Source organism: Anopheles cruzii, chromosome 3, assembly GCF_943734635.1.
Source record: "Anopheles cruzii chromosome 3, idAnoCruzAS_RS32_06, whole genome shotgun sequence".
Lineage (NCBI taxonomy): Eukaryota > Metazoa > Arthropoda > Insecta > Diptera > Culicidae > Anopheles > Anopheles cruzii.
The window spans coordinates 60,184,518-60,209,175 of record NC_069145.1 but is presented as its reverse complement, the minus strand read 5'-3'; the positions used below and the strand labels follow the sequence as shown (position 1 = coordinate 60,209,175).

Below are 24,658 nucleotides of genomic sequence, written 5' to 3'. Positions count from 1 at the left end.
ATCTGACAATTACAACCGCCGAATGGTCTTGGGCTGCAACAGAGACAATGTTAATCGTCTACTGTATCAAGTCCCGTTGGCGGAATTGGAAAATTCGACTGTAGTAAATGAGTTCAGACACATACAGAAACCAACTCATCTGTGATATGCGAAGGCGTATTGCCTACAAATATTTAATGACACATTGATACTTGATTTTTTCCACTGTTTTTCAAAATATTGACATTACCTGACTCAAACGATTGTTACACAAAAACTGTGTAATTTTACACAGATTTTAATGAGTAACTTTCAGAAGAATGACAACCAAATTCAGTAGCTTTCATTTGCTATTTTTGTTCCAATTTGCTATTCCTATTTCGAAAATAAAATGACAATTCATCACAACCAAAAGTAAATAATGGAAAGAAATTATGTTACTTTGGCCCGATGCATTTAAACATTCTTGTGGGATCTAGTCCGTCCTTTGGCAAATAGTCAAATTGAAAATTTCACACTAAAAAATATACCGAGAGTTGTTTTTATGTTTTTCAAAGACACCTTTTTGGGCCCCCAGAATGTAACCGGAAATTGATAACTGGGAAAAGCGCCATCGTCAAGGAACTACACTTCCGATCAAAAGCCATTAAAAGCATTATTTTGTCCGGGACTGTCTCCCCGTTTGTGACGCATGCTTCATATTCCACACAACCAACCGCGTACACTTCATTCTCATGGTGGCACAGACCAGAACTCGTCGCTCTCGTGCCACACGCCTTTGGTCTTGCGCCTTGAGTGAGGCCACCGGGACCGGCTGGGTGGGTGGTGGGAGATAGTAATCGACGTTTTGCTTCAATCGGTGTTAAATTTCAATCGTCTTCCCACACACATCACACGCCTCGGGGATCAGCGGCCCCCCGCGCGCGCGGATCAACCGTGCGTTACACATCTCGAAAGTAACCATCATCATTACACCACCGTTAGAATGTTGGCCCCCCGCCGCCACCGCGCACTGAAGAGCTCCTTCTTCCACGTGCCCACCACTCCCCGTCGTCAGCTGCCGGACTTTGGGCGGTAAGTGGCATTAGAGAAAGCTATCTATTCAAAATATCGCCCACCACGCACGTACGCACGGACGCACAGCAAACGTTTTTTTTTTGTCCGGCCTGGGGAAAAGTGTTAACAAGAGTGAAAAGCCCCGCACATCAAAGCGCCCTTCTAGCTGCATGCCTCTAAGAGTTCGATAATGCGCACTGCTATTGCTGCTATTGCTGCTGCTGCTGGGGTGGTGTGGTAGTAAGAGCATATTTATTTTCCCTTTTTTCTCACGGGTATCCATCCATCACGCGCGGATGGCCCCCTTCACAACCCGCCGTGGGCCCGTGCACTACACGCTACACGGCGCTCGTCAACTGGCGATAGCAATTATGGACGCTTCACTTCAGATGCACGCATGCACGGCGCGAGCAAGAATCATAAATTCCGCAACAACGCGCGCCTCCGACGCGGTTTCATGCGTTCCACCAACTGGCCAGAAATACGGACGGAGCGCGGATTTGTCGAGCGATCAACTTATGAACCCATTTTATAGGTGATGAGATCCTTGCCATCGGGGGGCAGTGCGCACGTTTCTAGGAGCCCTAAAGCCGTGCATAGTAGAACTACAGAAACGCGTCTCGTCCTTCGAGAACAAGAACGCAACGCAGCACCACAACCACTTTCTATCAACGGTCGTACACTAACAATTTTAAAATTAAAACAACGTCCCGATTGCCGCGCTGCACGTTTGTACTTTTCCCACCATGTTCTGTCCCCTGTATGTTCTTTCTTTTTCGTCACCCTCAGGAATTCGGCGGGGGAATTTGGTCATTTTGGGTGCGTGGTGAAGGCAACGCAACAGGTAAGCGTGTTTCGCACCCTTTTCGTTCGGAAATTGGTGATCGATTTAAATTTTAAAGTCAACCCAGGGCGTGCCGCGCTTCCTGGTGCAAGAAACGCACAATTTAAAATTAGAAATCGCTTACCCTCTCTCTTATCCGAAGGAGGTGTGTCTCGTTCTTTTTGCACGAGAAAAGTAATTGCCGACACAGACTTCGACAGATTCACTTAAGCGAAACGAAACGTGCCACCGTTCAGCGTTAATCGTTGCGAATTAATTAAAAATAGCTACGATTTAGCAGTCACCAACCAGTGCGCGGTGCGTAGCGTATTGCAGTGCAAAATCGTTGTACATTCTGAACGATTAAATGGTGCGGAATTTTCTTATTAAAAAAAGAAGCATCATGAAAAATCTTTGCTATATTTTTCCAGACAGTGTCTCGTCTTTAGATCATTAATCTGCACCGATTCGTCGATTTCTGTGCAAAAGACATCGAATCATGCGCGCCATTGACATCAAAATGAAAGCAAAACTTTAAGTTACTTCTAATACGGCTCTTTCCTTCCAAATAAAATTAAATAAACAACATTTTCAAAAGAAAAATATTAAACCGTGAGGCAGCAATCGGTTAAAAAATTAAGATCGTATTCATCAAATTAAAGCTCGTCGGCGCCCGATACTAACATCAAAAGGAATTGATAAACTTAAAAGTGATATCACCTCTACAAAACCTCAAGAAAAGTTCTGGGAAAAAAAATTGTGGGTATGAAACAAATACCGTTATTAGTAGTTGTACTTTTCTGCTATCTGGACTCTAAATCAACATTAGGTAACAAATGACTCGATACTTTATTTCTCTTCAATCGCAAATAGAATGTGTCACAGTAGAAAAGTATATTTTTTTTATGTGTCAGTAGCTTTATGGCGTGTGTTAAGCATGCAACAAAGGGACAATATTAAATTTTGCTTCAAACTGGGTAAAAATGAACAGAGACCTGTAATTTGTGACAAATTTATGGAAATGAGTGCAAGAGTTTTGGTGTGATATAAACGAAGTCAAAAACAAAAGTTTAAATCCACTAGGAATTCGTTTCTGAAGACAAGACGGCGAGAAGGCGAGACGGTCAATGGAGAACACTATTTGGAAGTGCTGAGACGATTGTGGTTAATAATTTAACAAGCACGACTTGAATACACGGTAAATGAGCAGATGGTTTTGCTACACGACAATGCACCTTCTCACAAGACCGTCTCAGTTAAGGAGTTTTTGAACAAACAATCAATTTGTGTCATTCACCTTCCTCTGTATTCGCCTGATCTGTCACCATGTGACTATTTCCCGTTCCTTAAGCTCAAATTGGCCATGAAAGGATCACTTTATGACGACATTCCAGCGATTCAAAGCAGCTGTAACACGGCTAATAAATCTTTTGACACATAAACGCGCATAACTTTTAAATCTGTCATTCGATTTGCATGAAATTGGATGCGTTTGAAAGAGGAAACCTTTCAATACCATGTTAATAACGAGCGGCTATATGGCTGCATTTTATGTTTCTTAAGCAAAAACATCGTTATTTAAATACTGTCTATGCAATTCATTTTAAACGAAAAGATTAAAGATTGACAGCACGAACGGCGGAAGCATTACTAACGATCCTGTCGCAGAGGAATAAAAATTGTATTTAACAAAAAAAAACCAAACCCTTCCTAATGATTCGAAAGCCGGAAAAAGACACGCATAAATCACGATCACTGCACCCCAAACTGATGATCGTGTGTGTGTGTGCATTCTTTATCGATGTTTCTTATGCCCTTTCCGCCCCGAAAGTAGCCCCGAAAATCTCACAAAATCTATCGAAATTCCATACCGTGTTCCTCGGTTGATTTCACACTGCGTCTCATTTATAAAACGTGTTCGGCAGTGCGGGCACACGATAACATCATGTTGCGACCTGAACTTGAACCTGACCCGGAGCCCCGAAGATACCGGCAAGCAGCAGAAGCATCAGCAGTAGCAGTCCCCTTGGCACGCCACAACACAGAGGGAAGCGTAACGCGATACGCCGCCGCCCGGAGGTACATCTTCTTGAAGGAAAGTAAAAACCTGTCAAAAAGCAATGGCCATAACAAACGAGTGAACTTTCTCTCTCTAATTAGCTCCCACCAGCGTGTGCGCGGAGAACACAATCGGAGAACCTTTTTCACGCCAGCATTATAATTTTCTAGGCCCGCCGCGTCGTGCCGCGTGCCGTCGCGGTGTTTCTCGTCTTTCACGACGCACTAAAAGATTATTTAACGTCTATAAGTCACGCAATAGGGAAGCTGCGCTGCGTAGCGTCTAGTGTCGTGGCCCACCGTCGTGTGTCTCGGGAGGGCTCTGGTTTAACACAGAACCTTTTTTTTCGGGGAATCCCTTCATTCTATCATTCCGTGGAGAACGACGACGTAAGGTTGAAACCTTTTTCGGTTTTGTTTACGAAGCTCGGCATCCCAATATTGGTCCCTCGCGCGATCGCCGCCGTATGGAATAGTTTCGTCGTTTCAACCTACCATCATCATCACTTCCGTGGCATAACTCGCAGCAGTGGCACTCTCTGGAGAGGCAGGCAGCATGCATTTCAACTTTGCTTCTTGACAGCGAATATTTTTGCTCCAAAAACAAAAAATAATAGAAACAACTGTTCGGCGTTCATTGGGGAATCTCGTCTAAACCGAGCGCACCGCCGATACCTGCACTGTTCTAAAGCAGGAACTAGTGCATCTCCGTTGCGCGCCCCCAGAGCGGAAATCTTTAAATAAATCCCCTTATTTACGATGCTGTGTTGTTCTGGCATTCCCGACGGGGACGCTAAGAAGCCGATTCCGGTGTTCCTCCTGTGAACGACGATTTATGGAACCATCCACACGAAGGCGAAGGAACAAGTGAAATTCACTAAACCTGTTGTGGCACGCAACCCCTTTCGGAGATGATAGCTAACACACCGGTGAGGTGGTACTAGACTGTACCGACGACGATGGTTCGGTAATTTGTTACATGGATTAATAATTTCAGAGTTTAAAAAATAATTACGCTCGAAAGCGTGCATCGGAACGCTTCATAAACGCGTATTTATGCGCTAGACTACACCGTGGGGTTCACATTACCGCAGACAGACGGCACTAGGTTGGGTCCGGGATCCCGCATCCCGCACGCCACGACGTGTGAGGGCCCCGCCGGTTGGCTACATCTTCATGAAAATTATCACCCCCTATTAGATCGTCGAATAAATTATGCATATATCGCGGCGGGCGCGTTCGTGCGCTTACACAAATGTCCGTCGCCGTTGCACCCCGCACAACCCACGCGTGAAGAAGCTGACGCGGTGAATTAACTTAAAAGATTATGATGAGACGGAAACTGGTTTCCATCTCTCGCCTTTTCTTCGAATTCCGGACCGACGACAGGTTGAACCGGCGACATCAGCGAACCGAATGTCAAGGTTCGACATGCGGCTTGTTGGGATAGGTTACGGAATGTGTTGCCTACGCCAACATGCTGCTGTTCCTTTCGCCCAAACTTCTGTCAAATGTAGCATTTAATTGTTCGTGGATATGTTGAGATGGTACTAAATGAATGATGGCAAATTGTAAACTATCGACACCACACAATTGATACACGATGAAAATGATGGAATGTGAATGAAGAAGAACGTTCGTTTCCAATAATGCTCTCGTCATTCTTATGCGCTATTACTTACATTTTCGCCGTCGGTGTGCTGAGCGTCTCCGTTCACTTGTGCCTTCAATTGGTCCACATCTTCAATCTTCTCCAGCTTTCCGGCACCCTCCGTCACTACGCCATCCTTGGCCGGGTCTGTAGTTATGTCGACGGAACGCTTACTCTGTGCCTTACCCATGGTAGTAGTTTACTGATCGATTCGAGTTGTTCTGCAAATAAAGGGCACCACACATCAAACGGATTAGCATTTGGCTGCAATATTGAGAAGTACGCGGTGGATGAGATTAAATTGCAATCAGAAAAAAGAGCTTGAGCTTTATTATGCACACCATACACGGTGCATCAAAAAAACTCCATTCGGAGATGAGAGATTATCCGCCCAAACACACACATGCACACCGCAGTGAGACTCAATCTATTTACGACCGTGCCCCGATGGTCAATGACGAAAAATGAAACGAGCTTGCAGTCAGTTTGGCTTAAATGTCAACACCAAATCCTTACTTAATATGGTGTGTTTGCAAACCACCCGGCAGCGTGTTTTATAATAGGGTTTTATTATCCGCGAGTCGTAAAAATGGTTCAAAAGGCTTACAGAGAGATTGGTGCGAGTACCTGTAGTAGTGGTGGTGGTGCACCGTGACAGAAATCGGGGCCTGGCCGGGACTCTGATTGCTTTCCGCGCGTGACGCTCAGGAAGGTCCACCAACCAGACTGTTTTATTACCCAAAACACAGTAAAATAGCAACAATTTGTGATGAGTTTTCGCGCACTGTGGCGGCGAAAACCAGAATAAACGAACAAGAATACACACTGCAAAAGCTAACACAAACTTAGCACAGTAACAGAAAAAATGTATGACAACTCCGGCAAAAGAAGCCGCTATGTACGATCGCGGATGGCCAAGTCCTATCACTATTGCACTTGTTTTAGTGTCATTACTACTACGAATTCTGACAGCGCCTCGCCGTGTTGCCAGATCGGGTTCGATAGTTCGTCAAAATTAAGCATCCATGTTCGAACTTTCGTTTAATTTCCTTGCAATGTTGTGTATTTGTGTTTTAAAATCAATACAAATCTCTTTTAATGTTGATACGGGAAAGATGGATAGGAAATTAAATCAGTTGATGAAGAAACTGATGCATATTCCTGACAAAGAATCGAGAGGGAACGAAAAATATGGTTGCGTTCCGAAGACACTTTTCTTGGAATTGTGAAACCAGCAAGAGACTGACGCTGGCCGGCTGCTTGCTGGTGGACTTTCATTAGATTTCCCTGTCGATATGTTAATTTACCGCTCGCTTCCATTTGCTCCATCGTGTGCCGCGTAGACGTGTGTGTTCCATTGTGGCCCGGGGGTCTTAATATAATTGAACGGGGTGGCTGGTGGTCGGTCATTGACACGGCATAAAGTATAGCACCGAAACGGACTAGCCGCCACCCGCCAGCCCCCCCACAACATGTGTAGTTTTCGACACTAACGGACAACACACACGTTCCGTTCCCCTATGGACCTCTCCTCTATCGGCGGTCGAAGCAACATCATAATCCGAGCCCGTAACGAACGCTAGAGAGAGAGAGCGAGAAGTTGGGAAGGAAAGGTAACGCAACGCAGCACCATAAAACGTCCAACTTTTTCCCCTTTTTCCAGCATCTAATAGCCCTGGCCCCGGCGGTGTGGTGGTGTGCCACCGAAGTTTACAGTCATCCCAGACCAGTCAATTCCATGCATCGAAGCGTGGAGAATGGAACAATGGACGAAACATATTTAAGCACGGTTTTATGCGTGCCAGAACAGAAGAAGAAGAGCCTGTTTTCTTCCTTCCACGCGTATTAGTGTCAAATTTTCGAATTAGCAGACGGTTTGCTTCACGGCACCGAAACACTAGACACCCGGGCATTCGGGCCGTAGCTTACAACTACAAACCGTTCGGTGCTGTCACGAATGATTGAATGCTAAACTTAATCGCAATCATTCCTCCAACTTCTATGCCACTTTCCATATTTAATGGTCCCGACAGACGTGACCCACAGAGAGGTCTTGGGTAATCACGGGTGTAGCCAAACGCCTTGCGAGACGATCTAGATTTACTCAAAACTCAAAAGGACAGAGAGCTCACTACTATCGTTCATGAATGTGGATTTGAATTCCCATTAGAGCGCTTCTGTCCGCCAAAATAGAACTCTTCTTTCAACCGTTCGAAGCAAATCAATCAATCATCTCGTTAGCTCTCAGTGTGTGTGGTGTTGGTGTGCCAACCAAGTCCAGCACGGTTCGAAATACGAAAACAACATTCATAGTTTTCTAGAATGTCTTGATCGAGCACATTCCGAGATGAATGATACCAGCGAGCGCGCGCGGGATCGTTCGTTCCTTCCTTCTGCAATTGACGTCAGCAACACTTCTGCTTTCGAAAAGCTAACCCTTGCTATTATCTTCGAAATTGAAATATTTGTAAAACGTAAACAAACTCTATTGAGAGAGCCTGGAACACACCGCGAAACTAAATATTTTTCAAGCCAAAGACACTTTTCGAAAACGCACCGTTCCTCAGTCGTTCCCTCTATATTCTACATTCACGACGTTTCCAGATCGTACAAACATGGCCAACGGATTATGTATTTGCCTGCGGGCGGGCGGGTTCCGGTCCTCCACCCTCTGAACCCTTTGTTCCTGCCCATTTATGTACACCACACACACTAAAAACGCTGTTACGGCGTGGAAATGTCATTAAAATCACTTGTCGGAACGAATGCCAAAACAAATGTCTCTACTATCGCGGGGGCTCAGGCCTCTACTAAAGCGCAAAGAAAGGAAGACAAGGTGTCGTTTCCACAAACCAAGAAGTGATACACCCGCAACTCTCTCTCTTTCTTTGGGGAAATCACTCGTATCATAACCCAACCCCTGCGTAGAAAGGAAATAAAGATTCTATATTTCACACGTTCGCCCGCGGTGTAACGAGCGTGGCGAAAAGGGCCACCGGGCAATCCTGCGCGGTCCAACGGGAGAAAGAGCTTAACTTTGAACGCGCGAGAGACACGTAACGTAAATCAGCATTAGCAATCCGTGGTGATGGTGGCCGCGCATCGTCCCCGCACAACACAATCAATGCTCGCGCACAGACCATAAAATTCCATGACATTTCTTTTCGACCGGCCGACCCGAGAAATGCCAGCCAAATCGTGCCAGAACGTGTTCTGCGCGCCGTGAAGTGAAGTTGTCCATTCAGCGATTTGGTGTGGAGAGTCGCGGTGAGCGGACCCCTTGGCGTATCGCGGGGCTCGTGCGCGCGCCTCGTGATAAGAAACGTCCTCTACTTCTGGACCATTGCTGGAGGTATTCAAAAAAGACCCGTGCCCCGCCGTTGCAGTAGCGGCGAAGAACGGCGCACCGCGCGTTTGGGCGATTTATTTATGGCACCAATACTGGAAACCATAACGGATTTTCTTAGCCTTGAGAAGGAAGAAAAAAAACCGGCGAGAAGGTGACGAAATAGCGCTAGCGGTTTATTGTGGCTCTAGTGTATAAGCGGTGCCAGATAAGAAAGGTCTCTCTCGCTTTCGCTGCTGCCCGGTGAGAAGTTGAGAATTTAGTGCGTCGTAAAGTCCGGCGGTTCCTCGCGTGTCACGGGCGCTCCACACCCCACCAGACGGTAGATACCATATCTCCAAGATAAACGATATCGTCACTAGTTTTGGATATTTCCATATCTGCATGACCGCTACAGCACAGCACAGCACAATGTGTCGGATTTATGTTGCCGGATACAACTCAAAATTAATTATTTTTTCCCAAGGTCTGCCCATATTAAAAAATGTTGAAAGTAATAAACTTTTACGATCCCCCGTGGCTTAGGAAGCGCCCGTTTAATTGCTCACCACACTGCACCACACATCTCCACATACCGCGAGAGCTGTGGCAGGTGACACACTCCAGTTCTTGGGCAAGTTTTTCCGTTTCCCGGCAAGGGGGACACAGCATTTTTCAGTGGAATTCGAGTTTTCCCTGGGAGAGTCGTGATTCACACCCAGGAGCCGGCCGGTGCCGACCCACCCGACGGCTTACCGATAAATAGCTGGATAATAAGGTTCTATTTGTGGTTTTCGCTGACACACCACAGATGACTCAACAACGCTCGGCTCGGCGGCAACATAACAACATTCAAACGCGAATGAGGGGCGGTAATAAAAGAAGACAATTCCAATTACACCGAACCGATCCACACTCCATCATCTACGCGTGGCGTCGTTTCGCCAGAGCACATCGCGACCGACGGAGAGAGCCAGCAAAAATGTGCACCGCCAAAAGATAGCAGTGCTTATGGCTGAGTCTTCTGCGAAACCAAGCATCAAGCTGATAAGAGGCTGGTGTTTATTTTGAGGCCAACCCGTCGTTCGCCTTCAGCTTCAGTTTCCTCCAAAAAAAGACAAACCGTAGATTACCCTACACGGTCCTGACATTTTGACACCACTTCCTTGAGAGTCAGATCAGCACGCACCACTTGTTCGAACCTTGGTTGACCCGCTCCACAAAAAAAGAAGGTTGACTTTTGGTCACCTACGGGTTGGTCTTCCGGTGGTAGGAACTGCGCCGCGCGGTGCAGGCAGCAGCAGCAACAGATAGGTCGCACCGCTGAGTGACACCGTTCGAAGCCCCAAAAAAACAACAACTTGTGGCCGCGGCCCAATGATTACCGGGTGGCGTCATTAGCTGCAAGAGAAGGGGCAAGAGAGAAGTCAGGAAACGGAGTGGCGTTAACCGTTATGTTTAATCAGCGAAGCTCACTTGCGGCGGCGGCGGCGCGCACACATAACCGTACATTAACGTGGTAATCTTGTTGTTATTATGTTTTGATGGTTGGCTGTACTTTGCCAGCTCCAAGCAAAGAGAACGCTATTCCGTGGAGGGCGTGTGTGGGGGGAACTTGCTGATGCCCACAACCACCCAACAAAATAGCAACTCCAGAAAGAGAAAAAGGTTACGGAAGCATACCACACACCGTAACAGCAGCGCAACCTCTCGTCGGTCTAGGAGGGGTGTCGATTGACGAACTAGCAGCCAGCCGGAGCAAGCAGAGCTACAGAGTGGCCTCATTCCGGAGGTGAGGAGCGTTCGGCAGACAAAGTGTTCAGCAGACACAATGCATAGTATATGCTCAAGAGCAGCATGTCTAAGCGACCCCGGAGGGGCCACGACAGAGATATTTCCTAAGCCAAAGGCAGAGCATGGGCAGGAAGTACGAAGGCGAAGGCCGGAGGTGGCCCATCCATCTCTGCCGTTCTCTGTTCTGTGGGGGCCGCCGGCCCGATGCCGGTGAACCTTCTCGCGCGGCAATCGAATGTCGCGCTCCCACCCGAGGCGTGATTTGTCAATTTTGCGCCCGACAAATGATTACCGTGAGAACAAATCTGGCCGGAGCCAATCAGTTAAGCCCCAGAGTCCTCCACCACCAAGGCCTACACTATCGATCAATATTGACCACACCGCGGTTCGGGCGATTGTGCAATACGGCGTCGTGTACCGGCACTTCGGCGTGGATTAATACGAGAGCCAGCGCAGGGGGAAGTGGACGTGGATTAGCGAGTTATGGACTGGGAGTTGCGAAAGAAACTTCCCCCCAATTATTGGACTACGAGTTCTCGACTTGAGTTCTGATCCCTAGTTTTATACCTACATTAAAATTATTTATAGACCTACAGAAGTTTCTTATGACACAATGATTACCCTATTAAAGGCACATTCCAGGAATTGGATATCTCCTTGGGTGCAAGCAGAAATTGGGAATCAAAAACATATCGATAGATTAATACTACTGTGGCCAAACAATATTGGGAATTCGTTTTTACCCCGAAAAATCTTTCTTTATTCTTCGAACTCTATGTTAATTATACTTTTAAAATAATCTCTACTCCTTCCTTCTTAAAGCCCTTCTATGGAACAGAATTCAACATATTCTTTGTGTCGGCTCCTATCTCCACTACCGACTCTAAAAGGGTGTCCACGGAGTCTCTTGAGTTTAGTGAATAGCCAGAAGTCATATGGTGTAGCTATCCATGAGGAAACATCACGAGGAAATGGAACCAAGAACCAACTCTCCATAAACTTGGTAATTTTTTTATTTTTTGTTGACAGTTTCCGTGGTGTTAAAGAATCTATAACGGACCAATCCACGACAATCGAACTGGTTCCCGTTACTTTTTGGCCACAGTAGTATACTTCTCTCTGCAGTAGATCAGATAACGACCACGCTCTCTCCCGATGACGCGAGGGAACCGTCTCCCTCGAATGCTGCTGCTGCTGGTACTGTGTGTTTCCAGAAACCAATTCTTCACAGTCTATAAAAAAGGTTACACCTCGATCGGCCACATCACCCCAAATGGTACCCGCAGCGCAGCAGCACCACCAGCAGCATATTAGTGTTGTCCCGATGAGTGTTGTCTGCAGCTCGCTCAACGGCACCATATGCTGTTCTCGCCTATCTACTGCCGCCGCCGCTAGGGCTTCCGATGATCGCTCACCCAACGCAGCAGTTCCCCAAACGACCGACGAGAGAGAGAGGAGCATACATCAGGGGGCACCGCGCGTTGCAGCAATGTGGCAGCTGCACAGCCACTGAACCGCAGCATAATCCGGAACACGGCGTAAAGGGGGCAGAGCAGGGTGTGTGCGTCGGAACACACACACACATATACGCACGCACAACGGCGCAAGCCGAACGCGATCGTACGCGGCCGCGGCCGCGCCGTTAATGACCTTGTGGCGGTCGACGGCACTAATGTGGCGCGGTTGAATTGCCACCAGACCAGGTTGTTGTTACTCGGGCTGGCTGGCTGGCTTGGGAGGGCAGCAGGAGCACGCGGTGTGTGTCTTCGGCCGCATAAGAAACGCTCGCCCGCTTCTGGTTCTTCTACTCGGGGGGTTCTGGAGTTGTGAAAGGAAGTAGTCACAGACGCACGCTCCACCACCGGGCAAATGTTTACACTTCCAGCAGCGTCAAATGCAGCGTCTCCGCACGCGCGACAAGATGCACGCGCAAAAATAGGAAACCCATAAAGAAAGAGATGCGCAGCAATGCAGCAGCAGCCTGGTTTGGCAGGTTCTGTGGTGGGGATCACCCCGCGTAAGGATGTCTTGCGGCGAGTCCGGAATGAAGAAGCAATGGGGAGTTGGAGATAAATTTCGCGGAACTCATTAATCAATTCAGATTTGTGGCGCATGTTCGTGTTTTTGTCTCACATCTGCATTTAGCATCATGATGAAATGCAAACATTAAAAAAATGTATGAGGTTTTTTGAAACTTCGTTGAATCCAAAACATTTCTTCCAAACTCTATTCTTCTTCGTGTATTACAAAAGTCGAATTATGTCCGGTCATTTCCGGTTTTTTGACAATTACACGACAATTTTGACAGTTATATTTTGCTGCTCGAGAGCAGGTCGTCCGCAGATGTCGATTTGATTTTAATGCTCAGTAACGGAGAGATTAACTGTTGGGTGTAACCTGAGCCCATTTCTGGGGTCGCCTAGTATAAAGAGACTTAGAACAGTATTAATATGGCGCGGCGGCACTGGTGTTTCAACACACACAATAATGCGCCATTCAACTACATTTCCCTCTGAAAGGCAGCAAAAGTTATCACACAAAAAAGGAAACCTCCCAACGCGAAACAAAGTTGAGAGGTAGAACTGCATATTTAATTTTTCAAAACAAACATACGACGAAACTGTGTATGCTAAAAACGCCGGCGACCGTAATGAAACCATTAGTCACCCAACCGAAACCTTACGTCACCTGACCGTCACTTTGTTCCTTTTGCGCTTTTCGGAAGTGGGCTTTGTGTCAAAGCGCAACTGTTACCGAAAATTCCATTCCACAACGTTGACGCTGGCGCATATTTAATGTCTATCATCGACGGCCAACAGAGACCCCAACATTATTCGATCCGCGCGGTCTCGGGGGGTCTTTATCATAAATTTCCTTACTTTAAAAACATGCTAAGCCTGCCACCTCCTGGCCATTGTTGCCGAGTTTTGCAACCATCGCTCTCTCTCCACTACTAAAACGCTCGGAGAGTAGTGTTGTTACGTTGTGTTGTGGTCGAAACTTTTTAGGGTTTCCTCTTCTTCACCGCGAGAGTTCGAGAACCTCGACATCCATGTCGCCGTCGCCCGCCATCATCATGCGCCGTCGTCCTACATTTAATTATTTACCTACGTGTGTAGCGCGCCGCACACACATTCAACGATGGCGGCGACATAACGACGATTGACCAAATAAATTGTGTGTCGCATACTAAAAAACAAAGGTGAAACAAAAACCCTATTCACGATTCCCCGGGGTGAGGGAGCGTAAAAAGCCGCCTAAAAATGGTCACTTTGTACCCCCCCGGTGGAAGTGGTGGTCGTCGGGTGTCCCCCGGAAGAAGCTTCGACGCGAAACGTGTGGCGATTTAATACTTCCGGTACGGGAAGAGAAAACCTTATGCCAGAGAGCGAGACAGACAGAGAGAGCTCGGTTCGGACGCTTCTCTGCTGTCACCACTCACCGCCATACGATACGACGCGCCTGTCAATCCAATGCAAAAAAGGCCACCATCGGCCCAAAGGCCCAATACAAAAAAAAAGCCCAATGATAAACGCGAAATGGAAAACTGTACTCGTCGATGGTGATGACGCACTCGACGAAATGCGATTAGTATGCAAATTTGGTTAAACATTACCGAAACAGGAATTTCAAGCCAGCAGCGACTCAACTCGCCGCCGAACGATCCATTCGCGAGGCTTCACCGATGATGATGGCAATAAAATGATGGCCCCCCATATAACTACTCCGCCACATCAGGGGGATGATCGTGGCACCAATAGTTACGGTAACGTGCACACATCATGCATCCCTCTGCCAGATGTTCTCGAGAGATTGTCGTCGCCGTATCTCCCCGGTGCACTTAAAAGACTAATATCCGCCGACGCGAGTTGGTGTGTAACTTTTAAGCAAGTTCCCTTCGAAGTCCACCCGACCTAACTCTACCTTGCGCACGCAGTGAGAAGCTGCCTCCGTCAATATTGCGTTTCATTATTCGCCCTGGAGCTGGACCTCTTATCAGCAACTAATTTGAGCAACCTTACGAGGAAACCAATCAATTTCTGTGAGTTGCTTCCAATAAACACTTCTCAAAGGTCTCGGTCTCGGTAGACCAAAAGGTACAACCGCCAGCGGCTTTATACGTCGAGCTATGGCATGTTTACACGTGACCAACATCACTGTGCTCCCCCCAGAGAATCGAGACGTAATAGTGGACGACTTGTTCGATTCCAAGAACACTAAAGTTACGCCTCCCAAGAACCAACTCGTGAAGATTCTGCGAAAGTAAGCTCCGCGCACAACATCTACACTGTATTTCCACAGAGCGCGCCCTGTTGCTTGTAATAAATTGGAATTGTTTGGCACCGCACCTCAAATGGGAGAGCAAACACAATCCCCACCAAAAAAAACACCGTCACGAAGAAAACAAGTCTGCTTATCTAATTACGCAGACGTCACGATTTGGCGCCGTGCAAATTGGCCCACAGCACGAGGTTTTGATTAGGGCGCGGTCTTCGGCCACACTCGACTTGGAGATGACTAATCCACAGACGGCATTTGTGCACGCGTTATGAACAAGTTTTAAAAATAACCATTGCACGGTAGAACACAAATATTGTCACAACGAAGAAAGTTATGTCGGAAAATTGCGGAACGAAAAGAAAATATTTACACCACACAAAATATTGCAAAACATTGCAAGACATTGCAAAAATGACCGATAAGCCAACTAGCAACGGCCAGAGCAGTGGCACCGCTGCCATTTTAATAAAGCGGTCCACAAACTGTTATCTCGATGATGCTCCCAAAGGCAAACAATCCACAAAGAGGCATACACAAAATGAGCGCAAGACCTTATCTTGCCAAGCGCGGGTTTTGCTAATTAAGAAATTTTTGAACTTTTAATTGCACAAAAAAGGCTCGGGTGATTAAAATTGTGTGATTAATGCTCGGTAATTATTGGACACTTCTTCGTACAACGACACCGGTTACACTATAAGACACACTTCATTATTTACTTGCTTTAAGATCTTAGAATGATTGATTTTGTGTTCATTTCGCAAACCTGTCTATTGGTCGGTTATCGGATAAGCATCCATCAATTTGCAACTTACCTGAAAAATAAAAGAAAAATCGAATTAATTTTCGTGAAGAGCTTTGCAAACTGAATAAAGAAATGCCTTAACGCTAATGTGACGTACTGAACAGTTTGTCTATTGCTTGTCAAAAGACCCTCTGAGTCTAACAATCAAACCACCGAAAGCCTAATCATTGAACCATCAAAAACCTCATCTTAGCTCACATCAAACGCCTACGTGGAACCACTGCGAAGCACGTATAACGAACCTCCCCGGCTGGCTACACCATTTGCCACTCTCAACAAGAAGGAAAACTAGGCGAAGATTCGACAATACGTTCGATGAATACCAAATATGATCGAACACACAAATATCGTCAGCCACTGAAACACAGACGAGCATGATCAGAAATAATGCTGAGCATCAAAACGCAACCGAGGGAACTACTGGAGACGATTGCTCGCATGAGTGAGTGGGGATGAGTTATAACTTCATTCTTATTGCGTCCACAGGACACGGTTCCCCGGCTACGAAATATGAAAGACCTGAAGAAGGCGACCGCACGATCGATGCTGTCGACCGGGGCGCAGCGCATAAGGAAATGGCTACGAAAAGAAATTAATATTTCAGTAACACAACATCCGTTTGTCGAACTGGTGGAAGGAACTGGGGAAGAAATGAAAACCGGCCCCGGTGGGGAACTCCCACCTAGAAATACAACGCGAAACAGAAACAGACACACGCGCGTCACGAGTAATGCACTGCGCGCGCGAGTTGATGAGCTCCTTCGAACGTCATTCCAAAGAAGGAGAGTCCATCATTTTTGGAAGAGCTTCGGCTATTATCACGCTTGCCAATGGCGGTTGTTCCGGTATCATTAGCTTATCGTGCAGAAATGTGCTCTACTTTAAGACCACAGCGGTCTAGGGTGCATAACACGAAGATAAGAAGGAGAAAGTGTTCCCTCAAAAAGGGACATCACGAGCCGCGTCTGGCACTAAAGAATGACTGAAAGCCGATATTCTAAAGAGCATTAGCGTGTCACACCGATTGGTTTAGGATATTATTTCTTGGATGGCGCGGAGAGATGGTGACTGACATCCCACCCGAGATGATTTGACAACTTTCTAAACATTTTATAGAAGCTCGGCTTCGTCCTTACTCCACAGTGCATAGGGATCTTCCAAGCCCATCATCAAGTGAGACAAGAGAGATGATTATATTCACGATCCGCATGGGAACGGAAGCCACTATTGACTCAGGCTGACGTAAGAATCGAACCGTACCGTGCCTTTAACTTTACTCGCCTGACCCAACGAACCGAATCAATTAATCTTTGTGACAAGCCATCAGAGCAGCACGAAAACCCTCTCCCGGCGGGCCCATTTTGTTCATCGCGTCCCAACCAAATACAAATGCGTTTCCGGTTTTCCCAATTTGTCTTGGCCGCCGCCGCCGCCGCCCGTCCAAGTTGAAAACATTATCGATCCTCTTCAGGCGTTGAAATCGCTCCCGCTCCCGAGATGGAACTGGGCGGACGGATATGCGCTGACAAGTTCAATGTAGTCATTGACAAATAATCACTTGACCCGGGGGGTGGTAAAAAAAAGGGAGAGAACGACGCCCAACGAGAGCCGCCACTGAGCGGCCTTTTATCTAAAACATGAACCAAAGAATTGAAAGAATGGTGAATGGCTAATTTCGGGTTAGCATTGAGAGAGAGAACATTCCCCTTTTTTTATCGGATCTAACCTTTCTTCTATCGGAAACGGTCCCCCTTTCGTCATTCGGTTTCGTGTCGTAGACCGCGTTGGAAATGGGGTTTGAAATGGATTTAACCCTTTCGACACGGAAAAAAGGCCCAAGATTATCGGTTCTTCGGTTCTTCAAGGTGCACATCCCATAAAACAATATTAACCAAAGCGATACTGTAAAAGTGTCGTTTCAAAGGGTTGACCAACTGATGGCCCTGAAATTGGATGTTTTATTTATAAATGTCACCCTGACGGAAATGAGGGAGAAAAAACGCAACCTTTGTCGATTACTGGATATGATATACAAACCAGACGACGCACACCCCACAGAAGCCAAGTCGTGAAAGTGAATGAAAAAAGAAACTGTTGCGGAGATTGGTTTAATAAAACGTGAACCGGAACAGGGGACCGTCGACGTAACCGAACGAAACAATAAAATGATAAGGAGAAGGTAAGAAGGTTCCGTGTCCCAGGGTGCCGAGGTTCGGAAGATGAACGGGAGGGTGGTAATGACAAAATGGTTTCTCCCAGCCCCAACGGATGTGACAACCCCCGGGAGGGGGACTTCGTCGGGCTGTGACCAACCCGAAAATTCATCATCACGAAGAGAGCTACCTCCATAAATTATCGTGGCGACAGCCGCCTACAAGCGTAGACTTACTGGCGGCTTGTAGCCGTGGACCCAACCCAACCCCAGCTAGGTCCACAAGAGTTGACGATGAAAGTATGCCCTCTCCACACGCAGCAGCCGCCCGCCATCGGATGGTAACGAGCACAATCATGTGTGATCGGAAACGGGGACACGTAATGTATGTCCGATGGTTAGTGTCCCCGGCGCAGTTGCAAACAACTGCCCGACTGCCCACAGAATAAAACTGGACCGCCCACGTTAGAGGCCGTCCGATAAACCAATTTCGGTGTCCAATACTCGAGACGACCGACTTCCCCAAGAGATTGGCCGGCAACTTTGCTCTGCGTACTGCGTGTGTCTTGAGAAAGCGTACTTGTTCCACCACAAAAGCCATCGCTTATCGGGTTAAGAAGTTGGAAAGCGACTCGGGGGGTCTGTGGGTGTCCTTCTCTGCTGGCTGAAGATTCTCTTACAGACACTTCTTCTCTGGACCTGGACTAAAGCTCGCCCAGGGCCAACGCTCTGACTACTTGAAGGCCATCCGATAGTAATTTCCTTCCAGATTAAGATAAGAAAGGGAAACTCCCTGAAGAGAAGCAGAACAAAAGAAATATCTTGGATACTTTTGCACGTCCGGCGGACGGTCCCCGACAAGACGTTTGTCGACTAAGCTTAGGCGCGGCAATTTCCCAACAGCACCAGCTCGAAAAGGAAAACTGTCAAAAATATTTTTGATTTCGCAAATCTTATTACCGCAACACGATGATTAATGGTCTTTTGGTGGAAGTTTTTCCACCCGACCGGGCGCGCGCCCAGAAGGAGGATCTAATCAAGAATTATTTTCTTTTTATTATGAAAACTTCAAAATTTCATTCGACAACGATAGGGGAACTTAACTTGCCTCTCCGAACACGGCAGAGAGGATATTTATTAAAATGGACACAGCAAGCGAATAAGCCTCACGATATTTTCCTAGCGGTGGCCTGTAGGAAAATTATATATTTTCAGCCTTCGGGGGTCACAAAAAATATTGACGTCCGAACCATCGGGAACGAAGCAGTGCTTGAGATGGGGGGCCCTTCGTAAATGGGTGAACCACATGGCGCGCACCACAATCAACCTCATCGGAAAAAGGTAACCCCGGAATCGGGGGCTCACGGAAACGGTAGATTTACGATACTAAATGGACTACGGCGAAATTAAAAACTCTTTCAGGGAGTAGTAAAAAGTCATTTTCTCCTCGTCCTCAGAGCGAGCGAGGTGGCGGGAACAGGGCGGCCGCCGCAAATACTGGCGCCAGCTCCACACCACCACGTGGGTTAATTTTAAATCCACGTAAATAATCAACAGGGTGTTTTCAGGGGATCAACAACATCGGGGGGTCGAGAAAGCCCGGGCGGGGCGGGGCGGGGCCGTGGATACGTGGAACCCACCAATAAACCTGGCGACCGCACGCTGTGTGTACTCTCCACACACCAAATAATGGCTACTGGAAACACCTGCAACATTTTCGATTGAAATATCCATTAAAAAACAATATTCAAACATTCAAAAGCCCTGAAACCTTCTCAACACACTGGCTGCTGATGGGAAGGAAAATGGATGGAAAATAGAAACACTGTGGCGGGTGTGTGATGCAGGGCAGAGCAGGAACCACACCCGGCAAGCAAAAGCGAGATGGAAGATAACTGTGCCGGAAAAGATGATTTAATCGAGCTAAACCCGAACAAACCGGAAGTCAAAGGAAGATGGCTCTAACCAGATAAAATTGGACCGCACGTAAAACACCCCCCGTCAGCAGGGCAGGGCAGAGAGAGAGTTCAACGAATGTTGATGGTGGTCAGAATGCGGCGACCGAGAGCACAGCTTTTTGACCTAAATTGTGGCCAACCTTACATCGCATCAGGGGGTTGTGCTTTAAAACAACATTCTCTCGTTGTTTGGTGAAAATATTGAGAGATTACATTGACATTTGATGACCGAATAAAATGTTGAACCCTTTCTGTTGAACTCTTAACACTAGATATACCACACCAGTCATGTTGACTGGTCGGGCAGTTTGAATGGCAAATTTCCACAACATGTAATTTTTTTTTCCCCAAATGATGTTATGACTTTTAATAGCTCTAAGCATAGAATACATTTCACAAATAAACTTTTTTTTATATATGTTGGTAAAAAAAATTTTTTTTTTTGGAGATTTATACCATGACCAGTCAAAATGACTGGTCCCTTATTCCATGAACAAATTTAGGCCAAAAAGGGCAATTGTTGCTCAGAATGTGATCTATTGATCTCCGAATCGTAGATTGGGCACTCCAGACCATTGATGTGTGCAATTATTTTGGAATATATACGAATTTGTACAGAGTTAGAAGCCTCTAGAGTTTTGGGGAAAAAGTGGAAAATTACGCAAGCAAAATTGAAGGCATTCTTATGTAGTTCGGCAACGTAGCAGGCAACGTTCTTATGTAGAAATTGTATCCAACAAAGTGATAAAAATTAAATGTTTTCTGTTATATAAAAATGTATACAAATCCATTTATCGTTTACAATTACCATTACTAAACTTGTTTTAATTTTTTTATAGACTTTTTTTAACACTTGAAGTCATAAAAAGCAATTTTTCACATGACCAGTCATTTTGACTGGTCTGGTATAAATAGGTATATTGAAAACGGTGGTATATCTAGTGTTAAAGCTTTTTTTAAATAAAGTATCGACTAAATTTCGTAAATGGTACGTCGCGGTTTTGTACCATAAGTTATGCTAAATTATATTACATTCTGTCAAATAAGTACCGGGATTTTGTGTTTTGGCAGAGTTGGCAGAATGTACAACGATAAAGGGTTGCCATCTCTTCTGAATTTAATATGCCCCAAAATACTCTACACAGTTCACATTTTATTTGACCGACCCTGCAATTGAGAAGATCAGCTTAAGACAATCGACAATCGCTCGGAATGCTCTGCTAAAGTTGCGTTTATAAAAATAACTCCACGCGCGCGTTCAAATCAAACTTGAGGAAAACAAACGTTCCAAAAAACCCAAAAAAGGCCCTTAGAGATTGTTATTTTCTAATGAGTCACGTAAAACCCCGGTAACTAAAACTTTTTGAACCGACCAAACCAGATTAAAGGTTTCCGGGGCTCGCGATGCACAGCAGTGCCCTGGCTGGTCCGCGGGCCGGAATTTGTTATGCTCGCTTATCAGCGAGGCAAACACTGCGGCACTGGTGGTGGGGCGGGGTCCCCATTCATGTTGTGTGAGGTGCGCGGTGCGGTCGCAACAAACTAAATGCTGTTTTTCTTGGCTAAACAATAAAAAAAACATAGGCGACCTTCGCACCGCGCCAAGAGAGGTTAGTGAGAAGCACTAGGGGATAAGCTCTGGTTTTGAAGTAGCAACCCAGCTAGCCAGCCAGCCACATGGACCCCCAGTGCGCCATGGAGGACACGACACATAACCCAAAAAACTGCGCAACAGCCACGGAAGATAAAAAGGGCGAACGTTCGTGTAAAAATCCAAACACCTCTGTGTCTGACACTTTCGCTATCATCATAATCGCGCGCGCGCTCCTGAGTAGTGCCTGCCACATTCCGACACCTCGAATCTGCGCAGCCAGCCACACACTACACAGGGGGGAGACCACATTCCATTCCATGAATAATTTGATGTTGATTTTCCGGTGTTCGACGAGGTTACTAACTCAGCACCAAACACACGTCACAGAGACGTCTCTCGCTCCACTTCAAAAAACAACGCGGCACGCGGCGTTCGCGATTGGATGCCAAACGAACGAACGAGAGAGACCTTCGAATCGATCGGTCCGGAGATCTCCGCTACGGGGTGCTGGGGTATGTTATCATCTACGCATTTGGAAACACAAACTTCAAAACACGCGTTACTACGCGTCACACGTCGACTCTGCTCGACTGAATCCAAGTCCAGCACACCTCTCCCTAAAGGCGATACTTTTTCGCAAACCAAACACGCCATTGCCGCCGCCATTAGACCCCCTCTAGGTGTACATCGGGGGCGCCTGTCTTTATGACAGAAAATCATCTGCCGCTGAGGACGATGATGATCATTGTCATCGATCCTCTAAAGCCCCATTGTCGTCGCCGAACGCAGCACGCGCGATTGTCATTCCAAACCCGTGCCGGCCGGATGAGGTCCCTCCTCGAGCTGGTCGACGCCCAGTGGTTGACATTGAAAACCCTCCTTCCCCCAACCAGACACGACGACGTTTCGCCGTTCGTAATACGATCGGTATGCAAATCGGCGACGCCGGTCGCAGACCATTGAAGAGGCCAGGATCCTCTGACACGGCGCCGCTTCTGGCAGTGTCAGAGCGAAGAATTGCGTTGATCGACGTGCTGTGTTGCCGACAAGAGTGAGAGAGAGAGAGCGTATGGTAGAAGGCAGGTGTGTACTGCTGCCTCCAAGGGATGGATACGAAAAAGCCTTGACATCGTCGCTACACTCGATCCTTTGTTGGGTGTCGGATTCTTCGCCGACAATGTGTCATCACAGAGCGCCTTGTCCAACCAGACGCGTGCTCAGGTTTATTGGCACAAACCCGTGCGACACACCCGGCTAAGCACAGACACCTTCACTCTAAGTGGTTCCGTGAAGAGCTTGAAAAGAGTTCATCTCGAAGGAAGAAGTTCCCCAATAACGGAACTCGAACTTCAATGACACCTAGACCATCGCGGAAGCTTCGAAGCAAGCTGTGAACAGAACTGCATCAATAACCTGACTCTGACCGTCGGTGGTGGCAACCAATTTCATCTGCTTACACATGCAGCAATTATCACCTCCTTCAAGTCTGGACTGTATTAGTTCTACTTAGGAAAACGATGGTTCGTGGCAGAGTTCCCATCCCCGTTTTGGCCGGCGGCAGAGCATTTAAACAACTTACGACCCACGCACAACCCACCGGTAGCCACCGCCAGGAAGCCAAGAGGTAGCCCCGCTCCTCGGGCTTTAAAAGTGCTCTTCATCCGGCACAATTGAATTAAGTAGTGGTGCAGCACGGCGCAACCTACCGCATGACGATGAGGCTGATGATGATGATGATGATGGTTCACCAAAGAAGAGGACTTATCTGTAAGTCTCCCTCAGGCTAAAGGGGCCTTCCCAGCAATAATAATGCCAAGTAGCACACCGCCGCCGACGCCGCCACCACCACCAACCATCTCTTATCTACCCCCTTTCTTCTCGGGGACGACCCTGGGACGTGGTGTTAAGCCTCGCTCTTATCTCTTCCATCGCCGTCTGTCGAGCGCCACCAACAACGGTAAGGAACCACCACCACCGCCGCCCAACCCCACTTGTGCTTGCCAGCAGGAGAGAGCCAACTGCTGAAACACCGATTTCTTCCCACGCAGCGGCACGCCGAAGAAAGAAGAGGTTGCATCGCGATCGCCAGCCAAGGAGCAGCACAGCAGGCAGGCAGAGGTTAATAACATGTGGCGAAAATGTGCAACATTACCGGAGGGGAGCGCACCAACGGCGCGGCCGGTGGTGCAAAGATAAGTGGTGCGAAAGATGGATCTTTTAAGTCAAACTCTCGCCCCCCGCGGGACGGAATGGCTTAAGAAGCGTGTAATTGGCGGCGGGCAGCGTGAGTTCTAACCAGCTCCATTTACTGCCCTTCAGTGTGGTTCCCGATCTATTCTGGTTGGTGAGCTCGTGTGCCGCCCAGCGGGGAAAGAGGCACATAAACCAATATCTCTACAGAGTGCGCACGGGATTGGCCTTCAATTACAGACGGGACTCCTGGAGGGAACATCCAACCGAATGGATGGTCCCATAACACAGCACGACGCGGTAGCACCAATATCCGATAACATGGATCAAACACGATGTGTGTTCTGTGTTGGATCCAAGCCAGTACCGGTTCTACGACCAGCAGAGAGGCATTACCGGATAGCCCTCATTAATACGCCCAGGGCAGACCAGAGTACAAGACCAGAGTGCCAGAGAGCGAAAGATGTCCCTTTTTATGGGATGTAACGGAACGCAAGAAACTAAGCTAACGGAAACTGCAACATGTTACATGGTACCTGACAAACGGCTTCAACTTTACCGCCCTGGACATGAACTCTGAAGAACTGGATCTGAGTTCGCTACGCCACAGGGTATAATAAAATTGAACCCTTTCAGGATTGACAGCTCAACTCTTTTACGGTTATCTTACGAGTAACGAGTTTGAGGTATCTTCTTGTATAGGACATTCCGTAGCTTCTTGATACAGAAAGTACATCCAGCGTATTCGTCAGATTTGGCTCCCAGCGACTACTGGCCGCAGATTTCCAAAACCCCTAACCGTTAATAAATTTCTCTCGAATAAAGCGACAGCGGCGCTGGAATTTTTGTATGGCTCTTGTAGGAGATGATTATGTTGAAGAATAAATTAAACTTTGAACAAAAACGTCAACTTTTCTTACTTAGTCGCGGGGCTTTTTTAGTTTTGCCTTCTTAGACTTGAACTCTAAAGAACTGGACCTGAGCGCGCCACGGAA

General features: G+C 47.1%; 1 protein-coding gene across 1 annotated transcript in view; it reads right to left on the bottom strand.

The window, feature by feature from the left end:
* LOC128275094 (A-kinase anchor protein 200) overlaps positions 1-24,658 on the bottom strand; it is a 42,912-nt gene that overhangs the window by 15,525 nt on the left and 2,729 nt on the right. Inside the window, exon 2 of the mRNA XM_053013482.1 lies at positions 5,599-5,788. Within this exon, the coding sequence (XP_052869442.1) occupies positions 5,599-5,757 (159 nt within the window). The 5' untranslated portion in view covers positions 5,758-5,788. The remainder of the gene's footprint in view (positions 1-5,598; positions 5,789-24,658) is intronic.